Here is a 22,622-nt window from a genome sequence, read left to right as displayed (position 1 = left end):
CTTTTGGAAAAACCTTTTCTCCTGCATTCGCTACTTATGTAAAATATCAATTTTACCAGCCATAATTATGCCTTTTAAAAAAAAATCTAATATTAACTTTTAAACAAAAAAATATTTGCTTTCCTACTTTAGAAAAAAATATATGCCTCATGTTACCTCATTAGGATATAGCTAGTTCCAATGTCAAGAACAATTGATCCTACATTTAGTCATTAAAGCTCTTTCCATTCCTTCCATTGTCCAGGCCCCATCTATTTAAAAGAACAGTTTCTCCTGTCAGGCTGGAGTAGTTGTACTCTACCTTGGCCACAGGTTGGAAATACCTGATAAGCTTTAAAAACTACTCATTAAAGGGTCTTAGCCCTGCAGTTTTGGACTTAATTGGTTGAGGCCTTGTATCAGGATTAAAAAATACCACAAAGACTTCCCAAGATATTTTAATATGCAGCCAATGTTGGGAGACACTGGGCTCAAGACAGTTTGTTCTGCCAAATCTTTTTATATTTTTCATCCTGTTCCCCATATAACCTGGGAAAGGATGGTAGCAATTAGAGATGGCACCCACCACAGGAAGGAGCTGAAATTCGCCTTCTAGGACAGAGGTAAAGAAAACAAGCAAACAAAACACCTGTATTACCACACCTCTGGTTCTTTCTGTTAATATGTCTTTATTGATTTCAGAGAGAGGAAGGAAGAGGGAGAGAGAGAGAAACATCAATGATGAGAGAGTCACTGAAGGGCTGCCTCCTGCACGCCCCCTGCTGGGGATCGAGCCTGCTACCCGGGCATGTGCCCTGACCGGGAATCAAACTACGATCTAGATCCTAGGTCGACGCTCCACTGCTGAGGCACTCTGGCTGGGGGCATATGATTCTTTATGTAGGGTATTAGTGTGCTTTTCACAATTTACAGTTACTTCAGAGGAGGCCAAGGGCCTCGTTGAGAAGAGGCGTCTGAGATTTCAGAATTGATGGAATGATACATGAAGGGCAGGCACATTTTAAACCTGAAAGCATGACTGAAAGGTCGGATGCTACTGTCTGGGCAAAGATGAGGTGGGCCGGGGGAGTGGGCAGTGTGTGTAACTGCAGGAGGTGAAGACACTCAGGTTGGAGGGAATTGTGGCAAGCTGTGGTTCCCGTGGAAAGCCAGTGGAGAAGCAAGGGTGTGTTTTGGTGACCTGACAGGTATTGATAATGCGAGTAATCAATGGGCTTTTTCTAAAGTGGTCTAGTCTCCCTATTGGAGAAGATACTGAAATAACCTAAGAACTCTCTCTCTGCTGTCTGGTTTCCTGAGGACATGAAAGACCCCTAGACAGAGTAGAAGATATAATATGTAAAAAGAATTAAACAATAAGGGCAGGTGGGAGATCCTAACAAAACACAACCTTAGTGGTCAGCAGACCATAATATGGAGAAGAAAATGAAAAAATTCCCAGCTCCCAAGAACATACATCAGGCCGAGGCATGTCCTGATGAACGGACATGCATAAGACACGGCGATATTCCTTGGGCAAAGCCTGGCCTGTTGTCGGCTCTCTGGCCACGTTAGTTGCCCTCCTTCTAAAACCAGAGCCACGGAAGTAGCAAGAATCCATATCCCAAGGAGGAACATGAGGTTGATGAGCACAGGGGAAGGAATGCCTCATACAGCAGAGACATAATCTGGGTTTTCATTGCCTGGAATGACCAGTAATATGAAGCAACAGATAAATGTAAAGTGAGGGACATAGATTCAAACGATCAATTCCAGAGAGGCAGCCCATGAAAAAGCTGGCCGGGCAACTGTTCATGATAAAGACCCAGGGGTGTACGGATGAGTCAAGGCCATTCTGAAATCGGGGATCCAAACAAAACAACAGGACAAACAAACCAGCAGTCATCTTAAACCACACCCATTGGAAGGGGCAGTGAGAGTCCCACTGTAGTCTTTGCTGCAAGTACTGTAGCTGGGTCTAATGAAACATCACAGAGGAAGGATCTTGAGCAGCAAGAATGACTTCAGAGAACAGATCACTTTATACTTACAAAAGGACGTGACATTTATTGGGCACCTGCTGTATGCTGGGCAGGCGGATTTTAGGATCTGGCAAATGCATCAGACTTCAGAGTCTGATACATGCCTTTTGAAGAGTGACTGAAGGAAACAGGGATGTTCAACTACAGAAAGAAATGATTTGGAGATATGGGTTAAATACCCACGAGGAGTTTAAGAGCTCTCATCCCCTAGAAGAAGGAATCGTTTTGTTATCTCTTGTCTTAGAGACCAGCGTGAAAGCCATTAAGTGGATGGACAGGAAGGCTGCCTGTGACTTAACATAAAGAATAAACTTTCAAATATCCCAATGTTTAGAGTAAGTTTATCCTAGTAGATCTGCAGCTAGATGTTAGGATTAGATATTAGGATGATTTACAGAGGAGTGGGGTCCCCTTGTAGTATTTCAGCCAGATGTTTTGTCTCTCTCTCAGGAATATTCCAGAAGCGGTTGTCATACAAATTAGACTATATGTAAGACTCTTTTGTTGGAGAGAGAGGTGGGAAGGAAATAATGAAAGGGACACTGTGGGACTGGCTGCAAGAGGTGGGGAATAGCTTAGTTTTGAAATATGTATAATTGGCATGAAACAACCACACGGACTGGAGGGAGGCATCTTCCATCATTTTTGGGGAAGAATATTCTCAGGGTCTGTCTAGAATGACAAACAATACTGTCAGTATGCTGGAAGTTAAATTAAATTCTGCATGCCCAGTGAGCTCACTGTCCCTCTGTTGTTTAATTAAAATGATTTTTTTCATTGTTTGCCTGAATGTAATTGTTGGCTTTTTATTGAGACGATGGATGGGGAATCATATCTCATTCTACACTCCTCCAGAGGTTCATTTGACTAGAAAATTCTCATGGACCATTTTCTCATTGGCTAACACTGAATGCAGTTGTCCGAGGGCTTTGCAAACAAATCTAATACAAATTTTCTTTGTAGGAGGGAAATGTCTCCATGGCAGAGTACCAAGGGACTTATTCCATGTTTGCTAAAGCCATGTTTCTCAACCTTTACCCTGTAAATGAACCACCTAGAGAACTTTGAGAAATCCAGACTCTGGTTCAGCAATTTGGCACAGGGCTGAGATTCTGCATTTCTAGTAAGTTCACAGGGAATGCCCACTAGTGCTGCTGGTCTGGAGAACACACTTTGAATAGAAAGTGCCAAAAGATTCTTTCTGCACATGCCACCAAAATTATTAAAGATGTGGAAAATGGTGGTAAGTTATTGAAACTCCCAAGTTTTATAGTTTTTCTAGGGTAAGTTTTGGTAAGCTACACATATATATTTTTAGGACTTTGGTCATTGTCTAAGTTTTCACATTTATTAACCAAAGGCTGTTCATGGATTTTTTTCTCCCTTGAACCTTTGCTGGGCCCATAACTAACTCTGTGTCCCCTCTGCTTTTTGTGCCGTTGTGAGCCTCACAGAGCTCCGTATGTTGTATAGTCATTCACACTACACTTGGGGTGTTCGCTCTTCCTCTTACGTCTTCTACTTCACCAATTGCAACTTCTATTTTCTTTACTTCTGTCTTCTTTGGCTCCATAATCTTGTTCTTTTTCTGAATATTCCCGTTGAGCCCAGTGTTGTCAATCAGCTGCCAGAAAGTATCTCTCATTGACGAAACTCAACCCCTCCAAATGCACAGCTAACTCTCCTGCAAGCCTCTCTTTGAACCCCAGCTCTGTCTGTGTATTTTTTTCCCCTTTTTCCATTTCTACGAAGAGGGGATAGTAATACATACCTAGCAGTGTGGCCACAAGGATTCAGGATTAACCATATACGACACAGTGTGTGGCATCTAGTAGGTGCTCAATAAATGAATGCTGCACTTTTTTAATGTTATAATTAACATGATGGCAGGAGACAGGAAATACTCCCTTCCCCCCAGCATATCTCTCTTCAGCACAGTTTCCTCCTTGGGACCTCCGCCAGTTGCATATATATCCTGTCGCTTTAGAGGAACACGTTGGCTTGTGAATCTTTGTGGTTAGAGGGTCATTGCCAACTTCACAAGATCTGTGTAGTCGCCACGTGACGTTCATGTGTGTGCCCACTCACCAAGGTGCGCGGAAAACGCTCCTCCGTATCCCTTTCTGTCACTCAGATAAATTAGTATCTTGGTAAATTTTTGCCCCAAACGCCTTCTTCGAGTGGAGGAGCCCATCTCTCAAATTCATCTGTGTTGACCTTCTTTTCATTAACACACACAATCGACCCACATAGGCTTTTTACTATGTTGGTTTTAATTAGTGTCTTTTTTACTATGTGATTTTTTTAAAAAAAATAGTGAATTATAGAGGTTCGGTTTTGAGTTCATTGTAGCAATCAGTGTTGGATTTGGGCATGACAGAGGACTTGAAAGAGGCTGGAAGCGACCTGCTTTCATTGTCCTCGTGTGTATGTGTTACTCAGTAACTTGTTTATTTTTCAGTCACTCCAGAGGAATGTATTGCATGGAATTTCCTCTGGAGGTTTTCTCCCAGTTTGTATTTTTTCATGGCATACTAACATTATCGTTGACATTTGTCTTTAAAAAATATTTATTTACCAAGACTGACATTTGCAAATGGCTCCTTATTTGCAACTAAGTCTGGCCTCGGTATGTGGGACACATCTCGTTGGAAATTTTCAGAATTATTAAATGGATCTCTGGGTTTATTGCTAGGGATGCAGCTTGGTGGCACGGATGAAGGAGCCACTCTGACCTGGGGGAAATGGGCTCCCCTGCTTGCCTTGTGCAAATCCTCATAAATCTCAGTTTCCCCCTTTATTTCTTCCTTTCTCTTCTCCCTCTCTCCCTCTTTTTCATTCTCTCTAAAGTGAGATGATGCTTATAAAGTGAGTTGCTCAGAGCCTAGTTCAATAAAGCACATGATGACAGTTATCTTTATTATTAAGGGAGTTCAAAGAAGGAGGGTCCCACCATTTCCCACTGCAGAGCTCTCTGTATGTGTGACAAAAAGCTGAGACAGGATCCACACTTGCCCATGGGGAACACGGCATCATGCCAGGAGGCTCTGTCCTGGGCACCAATTTCCTCTGTCACTAGCTTCCCCAAGAAACAGACGAATCTCAAAAATCTCTGCTCTAGGAAATCCTGGTAAAGAGATGAGAGTCAGTGCCTTTACTCTGCCAAGGGCTCTTCGCCCCTTGAACATGTGTGCTGTGCACTTCTGGGGAGTCTGGAGGAGCCTGTGGACCCTTTCTCAGAGTGATGGTTTTTAAATGCATAAAATATGAAACATAAGATTTCAAAGAAAATCAGTACCCTTGGACTGCAATTATCAAATATTTTTAAAATATTTTCATGCTATAGTAATATCTGCTTCTATGTTAATGCTTTAAATAACAAGATCTAGATAAGGTCCAAAAAATTGAAATGTCTAAATGTCTAAATGATGAATATAAATGATACACCAAGACATCTGCAGTAAATGTAATATGGCAGGAAAATATCTGTGGTTTCTGTTGGTGAAAAAGTCATAGGTACGGCTAATTCTAGGAAGTGTTACATTTTAGCTAAGGGTTAGAGAAAATTAAAAGAGGTGAATTGTGCCCATTTAAATTCACAGAGACACTGAATTCTATCCATGGAACCCAGGCTAAGGGCTTCTGCTATTATAGTGTAGAGACTCATTTTTTATAACCTTGGAGAAGCCATGTTACATAACAAGGGAGTGTAGAGTGAACGTCAGGCCTTCAGCACTAGTTACTTATGCATGCAAGAAACAATTCATGGAAGGTTCCAGTAGTTCAACAATTATATCTTGAACCCCTCAATGTTCTATCTAGATCTGGGGATAGGCTCTGAGAACAGAAAGATAAAGTTTTTTGGGTTCTCCCTCATGTGGGACTTTTTCTTCCCAAGCAGGAAAAAGATGCCTATTTGCAGGAATGTCACTCAACTATGGTTCTTATTTAAGAACGAGGGAAATAATCTGCACACCCAGAATATGCCCCGTAAGACGCACTATCCAAGAATTGCTGATATCACTTAACGGATGGCAATAAACTCTCCTAGTCAGCCCCCAGTGAAGAAAACCACTTTATCAAATCGAGAGGTCATATGAAGTCATTGTAAATTGTTTCTCACCAATGTGAAGTTTGAGCATTACGGCCCAGGGTTAAGGGTGGCAGTGTCACAATCTGACAGACTCTTTTCAAATGTCAGCTTTGCTTTTGCCCAAGTTTATGCTCTTGGGAAATTATTTAAACCATCTGACCCTTTTAGGTTCCCCATCTGTAAACTAGGGTTTCTAATAATAGTAGTTTCTACCTTGTAGTTTTTTTCTGATTAAATACAAATATTATATAAACTGCTTAGGACACGGCCAGGTTCATTACTAAGAATTTGACTTATGAGATTCTGTGTAGTTGGGGGCTGGCAAAAAGAAGTCCTTCCTGCTGGTCCCTGAGTATAGAAGGTGCCACATGTACAGCTGTTGGGTTTTTTTAGTAGCGCCCTAAGGGTTAATACCGTGAGAGGGTGTGGGTGGCTCCTGTTTAGATAAAGCCACATCCCAAGCTTCCTTTCTGCCCTTTTGCTATTGTGAGGGTTTTTCACCACCTCTTTGAAGTTTCAAAATTGACAGATGTTATTCAATAATTCCCTTCCCCCAAGATAGTTACAGTAGATTTTCAAAAAGAAAACACAGGAAACTTGAGGGGAAAGTAAAACTCTGGTTTCTGACATTAAAGGTGGGGGTATTTCTAGAGACATCTTCAATCAGTGACCACATACGTTTCAGGGATTTCTGTCTTCACGTTTCTCTTAGCTTGAAAAAGAGTAGAATTTAGCAAGGGAGACCCTTTTTCATAGATGGCCAGGAATTATAAAATTGTGAGGCATTTGAATCCATGCCCTTGACTCCTCTACTGGGCTATAACCTCTTTAAGGGCAGTGCCAGACCCATAGCAGGAACTCAGTAGTTCTGTGTTTAATGAATGAATGTAGCATCTGAGCATGAGGCCTGCTCATGAATGGGTACCTTTGAGGGGAGACATCTAAGGCAATAGAATTCTGGGATTCTTGCCCAACAAGCTCTCACTGAACTACCATTCACTGTCTCTTGCCCACTGAACGGGTCCCTCCATGGCCTTCTACCCAAGAGGAAAACTGTTCAACCGGCTCCTACCATGGCCAGCACGAGTCAGAGTTTGAAACACAAGACACTGTGGTGAAAGAGCTGGTGTCAGCCCACAGGGCCTGCTTCAGTGTCCAGTTTAGAAGACAGGCTACATTGCCTTCTTTAACTTCTCTCACCTTTGTTCTATTAAGTATTTCTGTTTTGTGAAACTACCAATCACACGCACACCGAAAAAAGGAATGTGGGGTGAATATAAGGTAACTGATTTCCAAAGAGACCCTTCCCACAGATTTGTCTCCCCAGCACCGCTAGGCCCAGAGCTGATGCCTAAGGGTAGCCTGGGTGTTGATCAGAACAGGACAAGTTGGAGTCTAGAAAAGAGCGAAGACTATGGGCGCACTATGCCAGCCTCTTTGTTTATACCAGATACCGTGCGTGCAAGGTTTTGGAAGCAGGAATTGTCATTCTTGCTACATTCCCAAAGCCTCCTGCCATGCCTAGAGTATAGTCAACACTCAGTAAATGCTTTTTCCATTTATTCAACACTTGTTGAGGACCTGATGTGCGCTGGGGGTTGTGTACAGTTGTGAAGAAAGACACCGGGCCCTGCCAGCACGGAGTCCTCAGTCTGCTGGAGGTGGGGGAAGTAGGGAAAGACAGATATAAAGCCACTAAGTAGAGTCACAGTTACATTTAAATTGTGCTAAATTGTGACATAGGGAAAATGTAGGGTGCTGTGAGATTATACAAAATAAACGATGTCCCACGTTTTCCTAGGTTTCTTTTAGGCAGTGATATTTAAGCTGAAGTTTGAGGGAAGAGCAGGAGACATTGAATGAGTGGCCAGAGGCAGGGAAGACTAGACAGGTGCACACTAGCATCCGTCCCTGGAGTGAAAACTCACAGTGCATTATTTATAGCAACTGAGCCGATGCTGAGACGTGCGGACAGTGGAGGTGTGCACGCGCTCTCACGGTGCACGCCTGCTCAACCCGACTCCCCCTCTCCCTGATTTTGTTCCCGCACCAGACTATGCCACCAACAACCCCGACTTGTTGTTAGTGATACTGCAAGTGACGGGCGTCAGCCTCCTGCCGCCGCTGTGTATCGCCATATCCGTCATCATCATCTTCTACTGCTACCGCGTTCACCGCAAGCAGAAGCTGACGCCGTCCTGGGAGACCAGCAAGCCGAGGAAGCTCATGGACCTGAGCGAGCACCTGGCCATCATCCTGGAGGACGACCGCTCCGACATCAGCTCCACGTGCGCCAACAACATCAACCACAACACCGAGCTGCTGCCCATCGAGCTGGACACGCTGGTGGGGAAGGGCCGCTTCGCCGAGGTCTACAAGGCCAAGCTGAAGCAGAACACTTCGGAGCAGTTCGAGACCGTGGCCGTGAAGATCTTCCCTTACGAGGAGTACGCCTCCTGGAAGATGGAGAAGGACATTTTCTCGGACATCAACCTGAAGCACGAGAACATCCTGCAGTTCTTGACGGCGGAGGAGAGGAAGACGGAGCTGGGGAAGCAGTACTGGCTCATCACGGCTTTCCACGCCAAGGGCAACCTGCAGGAGTATCTCACGAGGCACGTCATCAGCTGGGAGGACCTGTGCAAGCTGGGCAGCTCCCTGGCCAGGGGCATAGCGCACCTGCACAGCGACCACACCCTGTGCGGGAGGCCCAAGATGCCCATAGTGCACAGGGACCTCAAGAGCTCCAACATCCTGGTCAAGAATGACCTCACCTGCTGCCTGTGTGACTTTGGGCTTTCCCTGCGTCTGGACCCCACTCTGTCTGTGGATGACTTGGCCAACAGCGGGCAGGTAAGTTAGACCTGGATTCCCTTTACCTTGTCCCTGGCCCCACCCTGCCTCTTGCTCCCTAAATAGCCCTACACTTGTCTGTGTCCCATTCGCACCTGACAGGGTGCCCTTTGCTACTGAGCAGCATTTCTCCTCCTGTTTCTTCAAATCCTGCCCAATTCAGGGCAGATCTTTTTCCTCTTGAGTCAATCTTCATTTCTCTCCCATGTGCAAATGATTTTTCTGTGCTTCAAACACTGCTGGCACGTTATCTCTATTTTTTCCCTCTTATGGCCGCCCTCAGCCCTTTCTGCTCTGTACTGTTAGTAGTTACATTGTTCTAGAAGGCAGTCTACCTGGAGTCCAAATCCACCTAGCACAATGCCTTGAACAGGGAAAGTGACCAAGGAGCATTTGTTGTGAATGAACAGTTCCACTCTTAAAGCATCTCACAGAGTAAAAGAGGAACCCGTTTAGCTAAGGAGCTGTTGGAAAGTGACTAGAACTTGCCCATATCTGTTATGAATGACGGGGCCCCGTGTGTTCCCACACCAGAAGCTTGATTGTGGATTAGAGTGGAGTCTCCGGAGCACCAATGTTTTCTCTAACCCGGTGGAGGAATGTGCTTCTGAAGCCTTTAGTCACTGCTCAGTCAGCGCCCGGGGCCCATGACTGCACAGGCAATCTTGAGGTAAACATGTCGCAACACGAACAGATTAATGTGCCAGGAGGATGACTCATGCAATGACCTATTAAAAAGAAAAATTTCTTCTAATGCATGCCAATAAAAAAACCCTTTGGGATAATAACATCAACTCACTTGACCTTCCTTAGATCCTTGGGAAGGGAGGACTTCATGGCTATTTAGTCACACTATAGGTGCTGCATCATCAAACATTTAAGGGATTCTTTCCCCAGAAATATTTTGTTTTTCCTTTTTTCCTTTGTGCCTCAGTGTTTTCATATTATCAGCCGTCCTCCAAATAAAACTACACAAAGATTCAAATTTGGTCTTTACCTGGGGAAGGATTTCCATCCGATTTCATTTAGTAGAGATTTTATGAAATTATACCACATTTTCAGCTCACTAGAATGTGCCGTGAGGTAAACGGAGAAGATTAAGCCTGCCCTTAAGTGACCCAAACTTATGGCACTTACTATTCTTTCCACCGTAAGTCTTGGAATTTTGAAGAACAAGAAAAAATTTAATTTGCAAAAAGCAAAAATAAACATCTGAAGTTATCACAGATGCTGCCTCCCAGGTTATCTGCAAGGATGTTATTGTCTAATATGGTGACATATATCATGGGGCCAGACAAGGCAGCTCTGGGGTTTGGCACTTCCTTATTTGGCCTGCTTTGTTTATATTCTTTAAAGGGTGTTAAGGGTGTTTGGGAAGAGGACACCTATTTATTTTTATTCTTTTTACTTTTATTTTTTTAAAAATATATCTTTATTGATTTCAGAGAGAGGAAGAGAGAAGGAAAGAGGGAGAGAGAGAAAGAAACATCAATGATGAGAGAGTCATTGATTGGCTTCCTCCTGCACACCCCCACCTGGGGATGGAGCCCCTCAACCTGGGCATGTGCCCTGACCGGGAATCAACCGCCATCTCCTGGATCCTAGGGCTGTGCTCAACCCCTGGGCCACGCCAGCTGGGCGAAGACAATCTATTTTAAAAAATAATTATATAAGCTCTGCCTTTCTGTGCAAGTCTCATTATTTTCAAAAGCATTGTACTTCTTAAAGATCTACCCATTGTAGGGGACAAACATCAGCTATATTTTGAAAATAAAAATGCAGTTGGAATAAAATAATGGGCCTCACTGTCTGTTTTTGCTTTAGGTGGGAACTGCAAGATACATGGCCCCAGAAGTCCTAGAGTCCAGGATGAATCTGGAGAATGTCGAGTCCTTCAAGCAGACGGATGTCTACTCCATGGCTCTGGTGCTCTGGGAGATGACATCTCGCTGCAATGCAGTGGGAGGTATGTATCCAGCCCATCCTGGTGCCGTGGTGGATGTGCCTTCAAAATGACGTCATGTTATTTGCTTCAAACGTGATTCCAGGGTTACCAAAGAGTAACCAAAAGGAGAGCTGGTTGAGATCTGGTAGTACGTAGCCATCCTAGTACGATTTGGAATTATGCTAAAAAGCCTAGGTCTTTAAGCTGAAAGCCATGTTTGGAGCATAAAGCTTTTGATCTCCTTTCTTAAAGTATAATTACTGTACTTCTTTCTCTTGACATATCTCTCCACAGATATTCAAATATCTGGCAAATGATCAATACTAACAATATAAGAATTATTTTTACTTATCAAATGAATAATATTTAGAAAAGTATCTGATTTTTATTTTTTGTATTTTAAGGTCTTTCAGAATTATAAGGTCTGGGAGATGGATTTGTCTCAAAATTTACCTTTATGGGCATGGCTTTCCTTTGTTGGGCAAAACAAAGAGAGTGGTTTGATGTATCTGTTTAGATTTTAGAAAACCTAGGGAAGGGAGGTTATAAGGAATGCAGCATTCTTCAGGGGTGCAGAGGAATGTCATTGCTGTAGGCAGTATTGTTCCCTGATCTCTCTGGACAATGGAATGGCTGAGGTCTACATTACTTTACTCTTTCCTGACACTCTTCTCCGTAGTTTCCCTCAGGGTCTGAGGTTCCACGTTAGAAATTTATGAATCTCCACGTGGTCCTGGCTGACTGCTAAGTCAAGCCAAGCTCACTTCAATTTTATTTTTAGCTCTTTGTTTTGTAATAATTTTAGACAGACTGAATAGTTACAGAAATAGTGAAGACAGGAAGTTAACATTGGCACAATACCCTTGTTTAATCAATAGGACTTACTCAAATTTCTGAGTCCCTGGTGATGTCGTTTTCTAGAACAGAATCTAACCCAGGATCCCCCATTACATTTAACGTCCCCACCTCCTTAATGTCCTTCAACTTGTGTCAGTCTCAGTCTATTTTTGTCTTCTATGACCTTGGCACTTAGGAAGAATTTAGGCCAGTTATTTTATAGACAGTCTCTCACCTTGGGTGTCTCAGATGTTTCCTCATGATCAAAGTAAGAACTGTAGATTTTGAACAGGAATACCACAGAAATGACATGGTGCCTTCTCAGCAACTCGTACCAGGGCCTGTTCAACTCGATCGCTTGGTGGAGGTGGTGTCTAGCACGTTTCTCCCCTGTAACTTTTTTTTTCCTTTTGTAATTAATACATATCTTGTGGGAAGGTTCTTTGACCTGATTCTTATCATTATCCTACCTGCTAATTTCAAGATCCGTGAGTAGTTCATGCCTGCAACAGTTATTACTGTACTGTTTTCCTAGCAGCATTTCTCTATTTTTCTTACTCTTCTGTTTATTATATTCTACTGTAAAGAATAGCTATACTCTTTCACCACCCCATTATTTACATATTTAACTTTGTATTTATATCAGTATGGAGTTGTGGGTATTTATTTTAATCTGTGGGCATGGGATAGTATCGTTATTTATCTTGTTGCTTAGACAGCCACAGCTTGACCCCTGGGCCAATCTCCCCAATGTGTTGCCCAGCGTGGACCTGGTTGGCACCCTTGCCGATCACCTGCTCCCCTGGGTCCCTGCTCGGGGATGGCACTTCCTGTCTGGCTGACACTGTTATTTTCTGTTTTCCTGCCTCAGATTTCTTCCCCCACAGCACTTTCAAAAGTCACTCGGTTTTTTTTCCTTGCAGTGAAATTTGTTTAACCGGGTTTCAGCCGCTGAGAATAGTTTTCTGTTTGAAAGCCTTGACAGTTCCCAAATGAATCCTTGAAGACCCATGTGCACTGAGAGAGATGCTGCTCTTGTCGCTGTCGGAATGCATTTACCTAAATTGCGGCCTCCTGCCCGTCCTGTGGAAGCCATGATGCTGTAAACATGGGCTGGGGCGGCGTCTCGGTGCCTTGCCCGTCGCAGCTTCCTGCCCGCCGTTATCAGTGACGGGCCCTTTCCTGCGGCTGTTTGCTGAGTGTGGAAGAAGCCGGGCCGTGGGGAGGAGCGGGCCTCGCCAGCTTTAATAGCTCTAAAAACAGATGCAGTGTAAACAAGCCTCCCCAAGGAAGGAACAGGGCCTCATCTGTTCAGCTAGTCTCAGAAAGCCCTTTCAGGTAAGAACAGACAGGCGGCTTTTGGGGAACCGGAAAGAGGCCATCCCGGTTCTCATTTTGTTTGATCTCCAGCCCACAGTCCTGTTTCTTCCATCTCTGCTCAGGCTGAAAAACCCCCGAGTTATTTATCTATCGGCATGTTGGTCCAACAGAAAGCCTTTCATTTGAGTAAATGTGTGAACTCATTTATTAAGTCCCTTTTTTAAAAAAAAAAAATAACTTTCTTTGAATAGCATTTTTTTTTTTTCTTTTCGGTATGCCTTGAAAATCTTAAAGAGAGATTTTTTTTTTTGATTTTTTTTTTTAGCCTTGTCTTAATTTCAGACATTGCTTTTACATTTCAAGGGTCTCTTGGAAGGTACATAACGCCTAGAGATAAATGGGTTCCCTCCCGGCTGCTGTGGAAAACACACGTGTAAAGACCGGTCTTGCTCTCAAGAAGCATGTAATTTACTGATGAATCAGACTTTTTTTTTTCCTTCTTTACTTCTTAAAAATTTACACATGCAGACACAGTTCTTCCCTTACCAAGAAAATCGATAATGATTCCCTCTAGTTGATGTCCGGCTTTAATTTATAAGGTCTAAGAAAGAGGGCAGGCTATAAACTGGCTTTCCTCAACCTTAAATTTGTCTTCTGTGACTTGAAATAGAACATATGCAATTACTATTTTTTCTTTGCCAGTCTCATTTCAAAAAGGAAATGTGGAATATGCTCCCCGTAGTTTGAAGAGGTATGGATTGACATTTTATTTTACGACTAATATTCCATCCAATTTATTCTGAGCGGGAGATCATCTAACTGAATGAAGTAGGATACCTAGCAGCTGAGGACAGTCTTGCAGGAGGATGTGAGCTCCCAGTTTTCCTGCCTTGGAGCAAGTCCATTCTGTTCCGAGGATTGAGCCCAAACTCTTCATGTGGGTGCCAGCCTGGCCCTGGCTTACCTCTCTGGGCTCCTCTCCGCACAGGACTCTTTTCATTCTGCGGTCACCTTTGTGGGCATCTTTCAGGTCTCACCTCCAGCCTCTGTCTCATACTGTTCCCTGGGACTGGAACGCTGAAATCGACTTGTTACAGGCAAGTGCAGTTCGGGCGTGGTTAGTGCCGCAGGAAGGTAAGGCGGGCGCCCAGGGGACTGCATGCCCATGCTGGCTAAAGGGAGTGCGGCGGTGGAGTCAGGCAAGGGGGAGAGGTCAGCTCTGGGAGGAAGGCGAGCCTCCGCAGTGTGCTCCGGAGTTGCTTCTTGTGCGGCCAGCCTCTCCTCCTGCAGAGCAGCAGCACAGATAGAGCGGGACACTGGGGAATCCTCACTTATCAGGTGAGAAAATGCAAACAGAATAGTGATAACAGCACTCTTCTGAAGCCAATCGGTGCAACTCCATGAGCACAGATTTTCACCCGGGAGCTCAGGAGATGGGTTGTCATAACTGAAGAGAGTGGTCAAAAGGGAAAGGCTTTTTGGTAGAGGTAAGTTTGGTCATGTAATAAAACACAAAGGAGCACTAGCTACCAGGACATGAGCACTTGCTTCATGGATCAGTTCGTTTCATCTAGCAAGGACTCTTTGAAGGATGTACTATTATTAGCCCCATTTTACAGATATGCAAACAGAGGCTTCAAGAGGGAGAAAATTGTGGAGCCAGAAATCAAAGCCCTGTTGTCTGACTGTAGCCCAAAGGCCCTAACCTTCCTAGTAGGTGCTGGCCTGACCAAATAGAGTTCATGTTTAATAAATGGCAGGGACAATTGCCATTCTTTTCATTATGGATGGGGTAGTCGGTACTACTTTGTGCATCCTGGCCTTTGACACAAAGCCTCTCTGGAAGTCCCTGCCAAGACAGTCACACATTGAGGAACCCTCAGTGATGGCCTCACCCCTGAAAGAGTCTAATGATCAACCTTCCTGCCTCCTGCAGGTGAATTTCTGTTAATAGAATCCCAAGGCTACTAAATTATGTAGCATGTTTCAGGCTTGGAGATAATTTCCTTATTCAACTTTTCTGAAGATAGATTCATTCACTCAACAAACACTATTGAGTACCTATTACATGGCAGGCATTATTCAAAATACTCAAGGGACTGAGTGTCTAATGAAGAGCTAATATTCTAGAAAGACAAGAAATGAACAAGTAGCTATAAAACATAACATCGAGGGTGGGTATGATGGTTTTAGAAAGAAAAATAGAGCAGAGTTAGGGCATAGATACTGACCGAGCACATTATTTCAGATACTTTGATTGTCTGGAACAATACGAGAGAAAAACCCAGAAAACAGGGCTTTGTTGTTTTTGAAGAGGGAACTAGCTAGAAGGAGGTGACTGGTACGTTACTGTTTTATGAAGGAGAGAAGTATTGAAATCTCCACGCAGCAGCGACAAACCCAGAGACCGGTTCTCTTCCACAAAGAAATCTCTGTCCGTGGCTTTCAGTTGCTTTGGTGTTCATGCAAGTGTTTGTGGGGTGTGTGGGAGGCAGATGAGGGTGGGGTGCCTCCCAGGGCCCCCTTTGGCAAGCACGGCAGGCGCAGTATTCATGCCATCCCCAGCCAAAACCTGCACACGAGTCCACCAACTTCCAAACCTCTAGCTATTTAGGCCTTTGAATGGAAGCTGACACACAGCAGCCGGCTGAGCGAGAGTTTAACAAAGAGGAAAAACATAACCCCAGGAACGGCTCCTGAGCATACTGTCAGCTTGCTGCTGCCTTGTGAGACACACAAAAAGTGCAAAGGCATCAAAAAGAAAGTAAAGGGGGAAAAAAGAGGGGTGGGACCGAAGGACTGAAGACCAAAAAGACTAGGATGGAAGCACTCCATTTTCCTGGATTTCGGGGGAGTCTAATTTGGAAGGCAGATATAAAAACTCGGGGGCCCTGCTTCAGGGAAAACTGTCAACAACTTCGCTGCACTGTTACGTTGGAACTGCAATCAAAGCAACAGCTGGATGCCAGATGCTGACTTGCAGAGGAATGTCTCTGCTGTCCCAAGGACTAGCCCTCCGAGGACTGTGGACCTGAGAAAAGAGATGCAAGTGCAGTTTCTCTTAAGAACCTTAGAGAGAAAGTAAAGGAAGCTGCAAGGGCCTGGGAGTTGGAGGGGCTTCTGTCAGGGACAAGAGTGCAGGAGAAAGGCCGGGGAAGGGGGAGAAGTTGGAAAGAAGAGCAAGTGGTTCTCACGCAGTGAGTAAAAGAAGTTCCTTAGGAAAGGGGTTGTTTGAGGCTCTAGGAGATCCTCGACTGTTGAGCCTCATACACCTGGTGTGGGAAGCAATCTGTGGTTTGAGTCAGTAATTCTACTGTATGGGCACCTGCCTTGTCCCGACCCCGGAACAAGGATTTGAGTGTATGTCATTTATTTGGGAATAGACCAGAGGAAATAGCAATAAGGGAATGGGGAAGTGAGTCACGAAAGGGAAGGAAGCCAATACATAGTGTGTTGTCAAGCTGGTCTCCACTGTGGACAACTGGAGCTTAACCCTGCTGGGACCCTGGGTGCAGGGTTGAACATGCGCCTCAGCCTCACACACCCAACTCAAGAGGAAGCTGGGTGTTTATCTTACAGCTCCCGTCCGTCTGTGGGTAAGGGCTGCTCCTGGGGCACGTCGGGGTGTGAACAGCCGGCTCGCCCAGCGTGCATGAAAAGGATCCATGTCAGGGTGGTGTGGCCAGTGGTCCTATAGCAGTGTACAGTATCCCCCTTATCTGCGGTTTCACTTTGCGCAGTTTCAGCTACCACAGCCATTCAAAAATATTAAATGGAAAATTCCAGAAGTAATTCATAAGTTTTAAATTGCAAGGTACTCTGAGTAGCATGGTGAAATCTTGTGTAGTCCTGCTCGGGATGTGAATCATCCCCTTCATCTGACATATCCATACTGTTTACGTTCTATTGACTTTTAGGCCCTTCATAGTCTTCTCAATGATCAGATCTACCGCCTTGGTATCTCAGTGCTTGTGTTCTAGTTAAACTTGTTTTAGTTAATAACGTCCCCAAAGTGGAAGAGTTGTGATGTTGGCAATTTTGAGATGCCAAAGAGAAGCTGTAAATTAATTCCTTTAAGGGAAGAGGGCGAAAGTTCTCGACTTAACAGAAACAAATCTTACACATACTTGTGTGTGTGTGTGTGTGTGTGTGTGTGTGTGTGTTGGGGGTGGCACTTGCACAGTTTTAGGCATCCACTGGGGTCTTGGAACTTAACATACTGAGTAATGATGGAGGCCACTGTGATTTCTCTCATTTTGTGGATTTTGTGGACATGGGAACTGAGGCCCAAACTGTAGACATCTCTTTTCCAAGTCTTCATATCTAGTTTGTGATGGAGCCAGGGCAAACAGAACTGATAACACCCCAACTTATGATGCATATTGTTAGCACTATTTTTTAAGTGCTCAATCTAATCTTACTCTCAGCTCTTTCATAGAGGCATTTCCAGATTTTTATAACGTGTGGTTCTTATTATGGGTTAGCCAGGTGTAGCACTCTCTGAACTAATCTCACTCACCCTTTGACTTGGTTCCTCTGCAGTTTGTCACAGAAGGGAGGCCTGAGCCCGGGCATTGTTTGATCAAAGGCACAAAGAAGAAAATACTGCATTAACTCTGTTATACTGCAGGCAACCTGATCTGGTGCCTACAGCTTAATAAGCAACAGTCTCCTTTCTCCCCACCCCACCACCACCACCACCAGTCCCCCCACTTCCCTAACCCCAGAATGGCTTAATGTCGGTAAATAAGAGCAGTAAGGAGAGGGGCGCCCTTTGTCATCAGTGGTCTTTTGCATAGCTTGTTTATATATTACAAACCATAACATCCAACATGTCCCAGGAGTTTCCCCTTCTCGGGGTCATTCGGTTGGGAGGGCCTAACCAAGGCGGCAAGGGACACATTTGTCACATTTGTCACAGGCATGTTCCCAGCTATGCTCGTTCTGGGTGGGGCAGAAAGAACTCCCTGAGATGCTTGGTAGAGAGGAGAACGCCTGACAGCTTCCCAAAAAGGCAAAGCCATTTCGTCAGAGTGACAGCGCTGAGCGCTCTTCCCGGAATCCAGTGCCCTCTTTGGCCTCAATTCTCTCAACTGTAAACTGAGGGGCTGGATCACATCTCTGAAGACTTTTCTTCGCCATTCTCTGTCTGACTCATGTGAAACCCTTAGAATATGTTGAATAACTTGTGTTCGTTTCCTCTGTCAAGATGCAACTCGTATTCCTTGCAAAACATTTAGAGCAAAGCCAGGGAAGAGTGAGCTGTGAAGGGTGCTGGTCCTCAGACTGGTGGTTTCAGATGCGATATGAGAAGGACAGAAACTGAGAGTAGGTGTTTAGTAACTTGAATAGAACCTGGTGTGGCCACGACACCCAAGTGGAATTCATTTTTCTTGTAATTCATTTTTACAGTGTTTTACCAAAGCCTCAGTCCCCAATGAAATGGGGGCAAAACATGTTTTGTTTCGTTTTGTTTTGTCAGTGAAAACATAAATTGGTAAGTGCTCATCTACAAACAATAAGGGAAACAATTTTAATCACTTTTAACCCTAAGCTTCAAACTGGGGGTTAGGAATTGAGGGAGATTTGCTTTTGTCTATGTCTATTTAGTGATTTTATAGTTTTAATTACATGCATTTTGTAAGATAAAAATACTTTAAGAAGCAATGTGAAAATAAACAGAGATAAAAGTTACATAATTCGGCAATTGTGCCGAAGTGGATAAAGCATCTCAGCCTCTGGATGACTGAAACCATGGGGAGAAAGTGGAAGCTGAAAACCAACTTTTTGCCAGTCACCAGCTGTGCTCTACTCCCCAGGACTATCTGGGCTTCGGTGTATGAGGTTCTGTCCTACGAAGGACATGGGTGCCCACCTGGCTGGCAGAGGCTTCCTGCCCTCTAACCACCTCTGTGAGGGTTCAGGCTTCCACCCAGGTGTCTGTGGCCACTTCCTCCTGCTGAGTCAGAGTAAATGTCCATGGCATTCTAGGGACTCAGAGAAGAACCGAGGAGCAGTTAGGAAGTGGCCTCCAGTATGATGTCTGTCAGTGGCATCTTCCACATTCCAGTGGAGGGCCAAGAGTGGCATTGCCTTAATAGCCATGGAAGGGGGAAAAATAGGGCTACTCTGCTGGAGGGTGCTTCTCATGACTGCTATATTCAAATATTAAGCTGGTGACTTGGAGGCAAATGGACACACACAAGCATTAGGTCATCTTTATACACATTATAGGGTGTGATAAAAATAAATAATGGGAATAGGAGGTTGAAAATGAGGGAGAAGAGCAAAGAAAGAGAAATTGCAAAAAGTCATCAAACAAAAAGAATATTAAATGTTTGGGAACAAACATATTATATAAATATGACATTTCCTGGGAGTTGAAGGTAGGTCAGCTTAAAACATGCATATACTTGAAATCCCCATCCCCACCCCTAACCTGAAAGACCACTTTAGTATCAAGGGATTGAAGTTTGCCAGTTCGGGTCAAGTGATGACTGCCCCAGACTTATCTATTTTAAATTCAGAAGGAGGCAGAAGATTCAGAGAGTCATACTCTTCCATTGTGGCTCAGAGAGTGAGTTCCTTTGCCAGCCCCTTTCAGGCTGTCCTCGACCTTCCTTCCCTAGGCTATCTCTCACAGTCATAGATGGAGCAGGCCTCATACCCCTTGGGAATATTAGGGAATCTCACAATTTCCCAAGGTTTTAGGAAAAGTAGGAAGTAGGCTGTCCTGTTCTAGAAATATCCAGGGTAGACAGACGGGTAAAGGTGTGAGCCCTCAGGACTCAACACCTGTGGAAGGGAGCTGGAGTCTAGTGCTCTTGGCTTGGTAAAGGGATCTAGGTAGGGGGGAACCACACCAGCTACAGCAGCCAAAACAATTGGAGATGGAGAATCAGTGGACTGATACATTATCTAAGGAGCAATTTAGATCACATACAAATCCTGTCGTAGTGTAGTATAGTGTAGTATAGTATACAAGGTCACTCTAGAAGGGACATGGACATCATTTAATTGAGCCCCTTCATCTTATAAAAGAAAGGAATTAGGTCAGTATAAACTCTTACTGGAAACCAGCTCTGATTCTCAGTCCTTTGCTTTTGCTTAAATTCAACCCAACTCATATTTATCAAATGCTACTATGTATAAGGCACACTTTTAGGCACTGGCTGGGGAATTGCAAGACACAAAACTCAGCCTCTGCCTTGGGACTTTATAGTTTGGTAGAAGGAAAGAATGGAAAAAAGAAACAAGAACAGCATGAAAATCAAAACTCAGATTGCACCCCAACGGCAGTGTGGGGTAGGTGCTGTGCACGCTCCAAGGCTAAAGTGGACACACAGAAGGGAGGCGTGTGCTTGTTTTGATGTGATGGGCGGCCTTCATTCCAAAATTCTCTATGTCAAAGTATGTAAAAAGAAAAATCCTGCTCGCTCTCCTATTTGGGTGAGGCTGACGAAGATAAGGATACAAGTAGGGTTCTGGGAAAGGGAGAAAAGAGCCAAATAAACAAACGAGAACAAGCCATCCCTTTGCAAAATGTCATTTTGCCTTGAAAGCTTCTTCAGTTCTTAGCCCAGGAGGGCAAATGAGCAAAAGTTGTCCTCATTAAACAGGATTATTTTGAAGCTACAGGTCAAAGGTCCTACTTCCTTGGGAGAAAAGTGTTGAATCCAGCGGACTCTCCCCTTTGAGCTCGGACATGTTTTAGTACTGGAGTGTTTTCTGTCCTTTAAATTGTCCTGCGCCTCCCTGACATGTGTATTAGTCCACCCACTTGAATTAGTGTGCTGTTTCAGTATTCAACCAGAGTTTATGCGTTGCTACTTTGGACAGGATCTACAGTTCATTCATTCACTCACTCATTCATTCATTCGTTCACTCGCCAAAGCATTTGTGAAGAGCCTATCATATGGGAGGCCCTCTCATGGGTGCTGGGAATACAAGAATGGGAAAGGAACTCTGAATTTGCCCTCAAATGCTCACAGTCTAGTCTAGTTGGGTGAGACAGATGAGCAGGTGATTATATTAAAATATAGCACGTGTTAAACTCGAGTTCTGCCCAGGACATCTGATCAGGAATGGCTTGGCAGATATTCAAGGACGTTTCTGTAAAGAAATTGACCTTAGTTGAAACCTGAAGCCCTCTCGAGGGTTATATCATCTATTACTGTCTTCATAGCGTGTCTCATTGAAGGAAAATCACTCTTTACAATTTTGTTTGTTGATGTTATTATTAAGCTCTCCCCTCTGTCATCTTACTAAAAGCATTTTGCAAACTTTTTCCCATCATTGCTATCCTAAGGAGCTTTTATAGATATTTTTTCTCAATCAGTAATTCCCATGAAAGTATACATAATATAAATGCACCATTTTTACCACTTTTAAGTGTACAATTCTCTAGCATGCAACCCATTCCCAGGGTTGTGCAACCACCACCATTATCCATTTCTAGAACTTTCATCTCTTCCCCAGCTGAAACTCTGTAACCTGCTAAATACTAACTCTCCATCTCATCTTGGCAACCACCGTTCTAAGTTCTGTCTCTATGAATTAGTCTATTCTAAGTACCTCATGTAAGTGGAATCACACAATATTTATCTTTTTCTGCCTGGCTTCTTTCATTTACCTAATGTGTTCAGAGTTCATCCGTGGTGTAGCATGTATCAGAATTTCATTGCTTTCTAGGCTGAATATCACCATGAACTCTAACACCACATACGAAATCTGTATGTACTGTGCACCTTTGTAGGGGTGGAAACTGCTCTAATATTTAAGACTGTTTCCACCTCCCAAGAACCAGTTTTGCTCCATTGGGGCAACTCACCCCGTTGAGAATGCCTGTGTTAAAATGTAAGCTTGGTGGCCTTGCTGGTCTTTCTCTCCATCTGTCCCCAGCTGTTAGCCAAATACCCGGCACATAGCAAGCACTCAATAATCATTTGTGGAATACTTTTCAGGTTCCTTCCACAACCATTCCTCCCCTCTTGTTTTAACCCATGATTATTAAAATTGCACTGAGAGTAATGACAGATATATTGTGACACTCAGTGCCTTATGCTGTCCAGCCAGACGTCCCAACATGCTCGTGTCCCCAGGCTGCAGATACCCTTCTCAGCGGCCCTGTGTTTTATCTGCTCTCTTAACAGAAGTGAAAGACTATGAGCCTCCATTTGGTTCCAAGGTTCGGGAGCATCCCTGCGTTGAAAGTATGAAGGACAATGTGTTGAGAGATCGGGGACGACCAGAGATTCCCAGCTCCTGGCTCAACCACCAGGTAAGGGTGGTTGTGGTGAGGGGACAATCTGAGGTGACCTCTCAGGTACAAGAAAATTCTGGGCTCTTGGGCTTCAACCTCAGGGCAAGTTCCACTGTGTTCTGTGATCCAATTCGGTTTTGTTTATAAAGAAAATTTCAATAAAGTGGGGTGACCTCAACTGGCAGGTAGATAAAGCATTCAAAGGGGACTCACAATACTCATTTGAAGGACATTTATCACATTGTCTCCAAGGCCCCTCAGTTCCAGTTAAAATATTTTGTTTGGGACCTC

General features: G+C 44.1%; 1 protein-coding gene across 1 annotated transcript in view; it reads left to right on the top strand.

Annotated features, from left to right (window-relative positions):
* TGFBR2 (transforming growth factor beta receptor 2) overlaps nucleotides 1–22,622 on the top strand; it is a 70,084-nt gene that overhangs the window by 42,317 nt on the left and 5,145 nt on the right. Inside the window, exons 4-6 of the mRNA XM_087824901.1 lie at nucleotides 8,168–8,967; nucleotides 10,792–10,933; nucleotides 22,222–22,349. Of these exons, the coding sequence (XP_087681027.1) occupies nucleotides 8,168–8,967; nucleotides 10,792–10,933; nucleotides 22,222–22,349 (1,070 nt within the window). The remainder of the gene's footprint in view (nucleotides 1–8,167; nucleotides 8,968–10,791; nucleotides 10,934–22,221; nucleotides 22,350–22,622) is intronic.

This window comes from Miniopterus natalensis, chromosome 15 (assembly GCF_054644295.1).
Source record: "Miniopterus natalensis isolate mMinNat1 chromosome 15, mMinNat1.hap1, whole genome shotgun sequence".
In the NCBI taxonomy this organism is placed as follows: domain Eukaryota; kingdom Metazoa; phylum Chordata; class Mammalia; order Chiroptera; family Miniopteridae; genus Miniopterus; species Miniopterus natalensis.
Note: the sequence above shows the minus strand (reverse complement) of the source record. Positions and strands in the feature narration are given on the sequence as shown.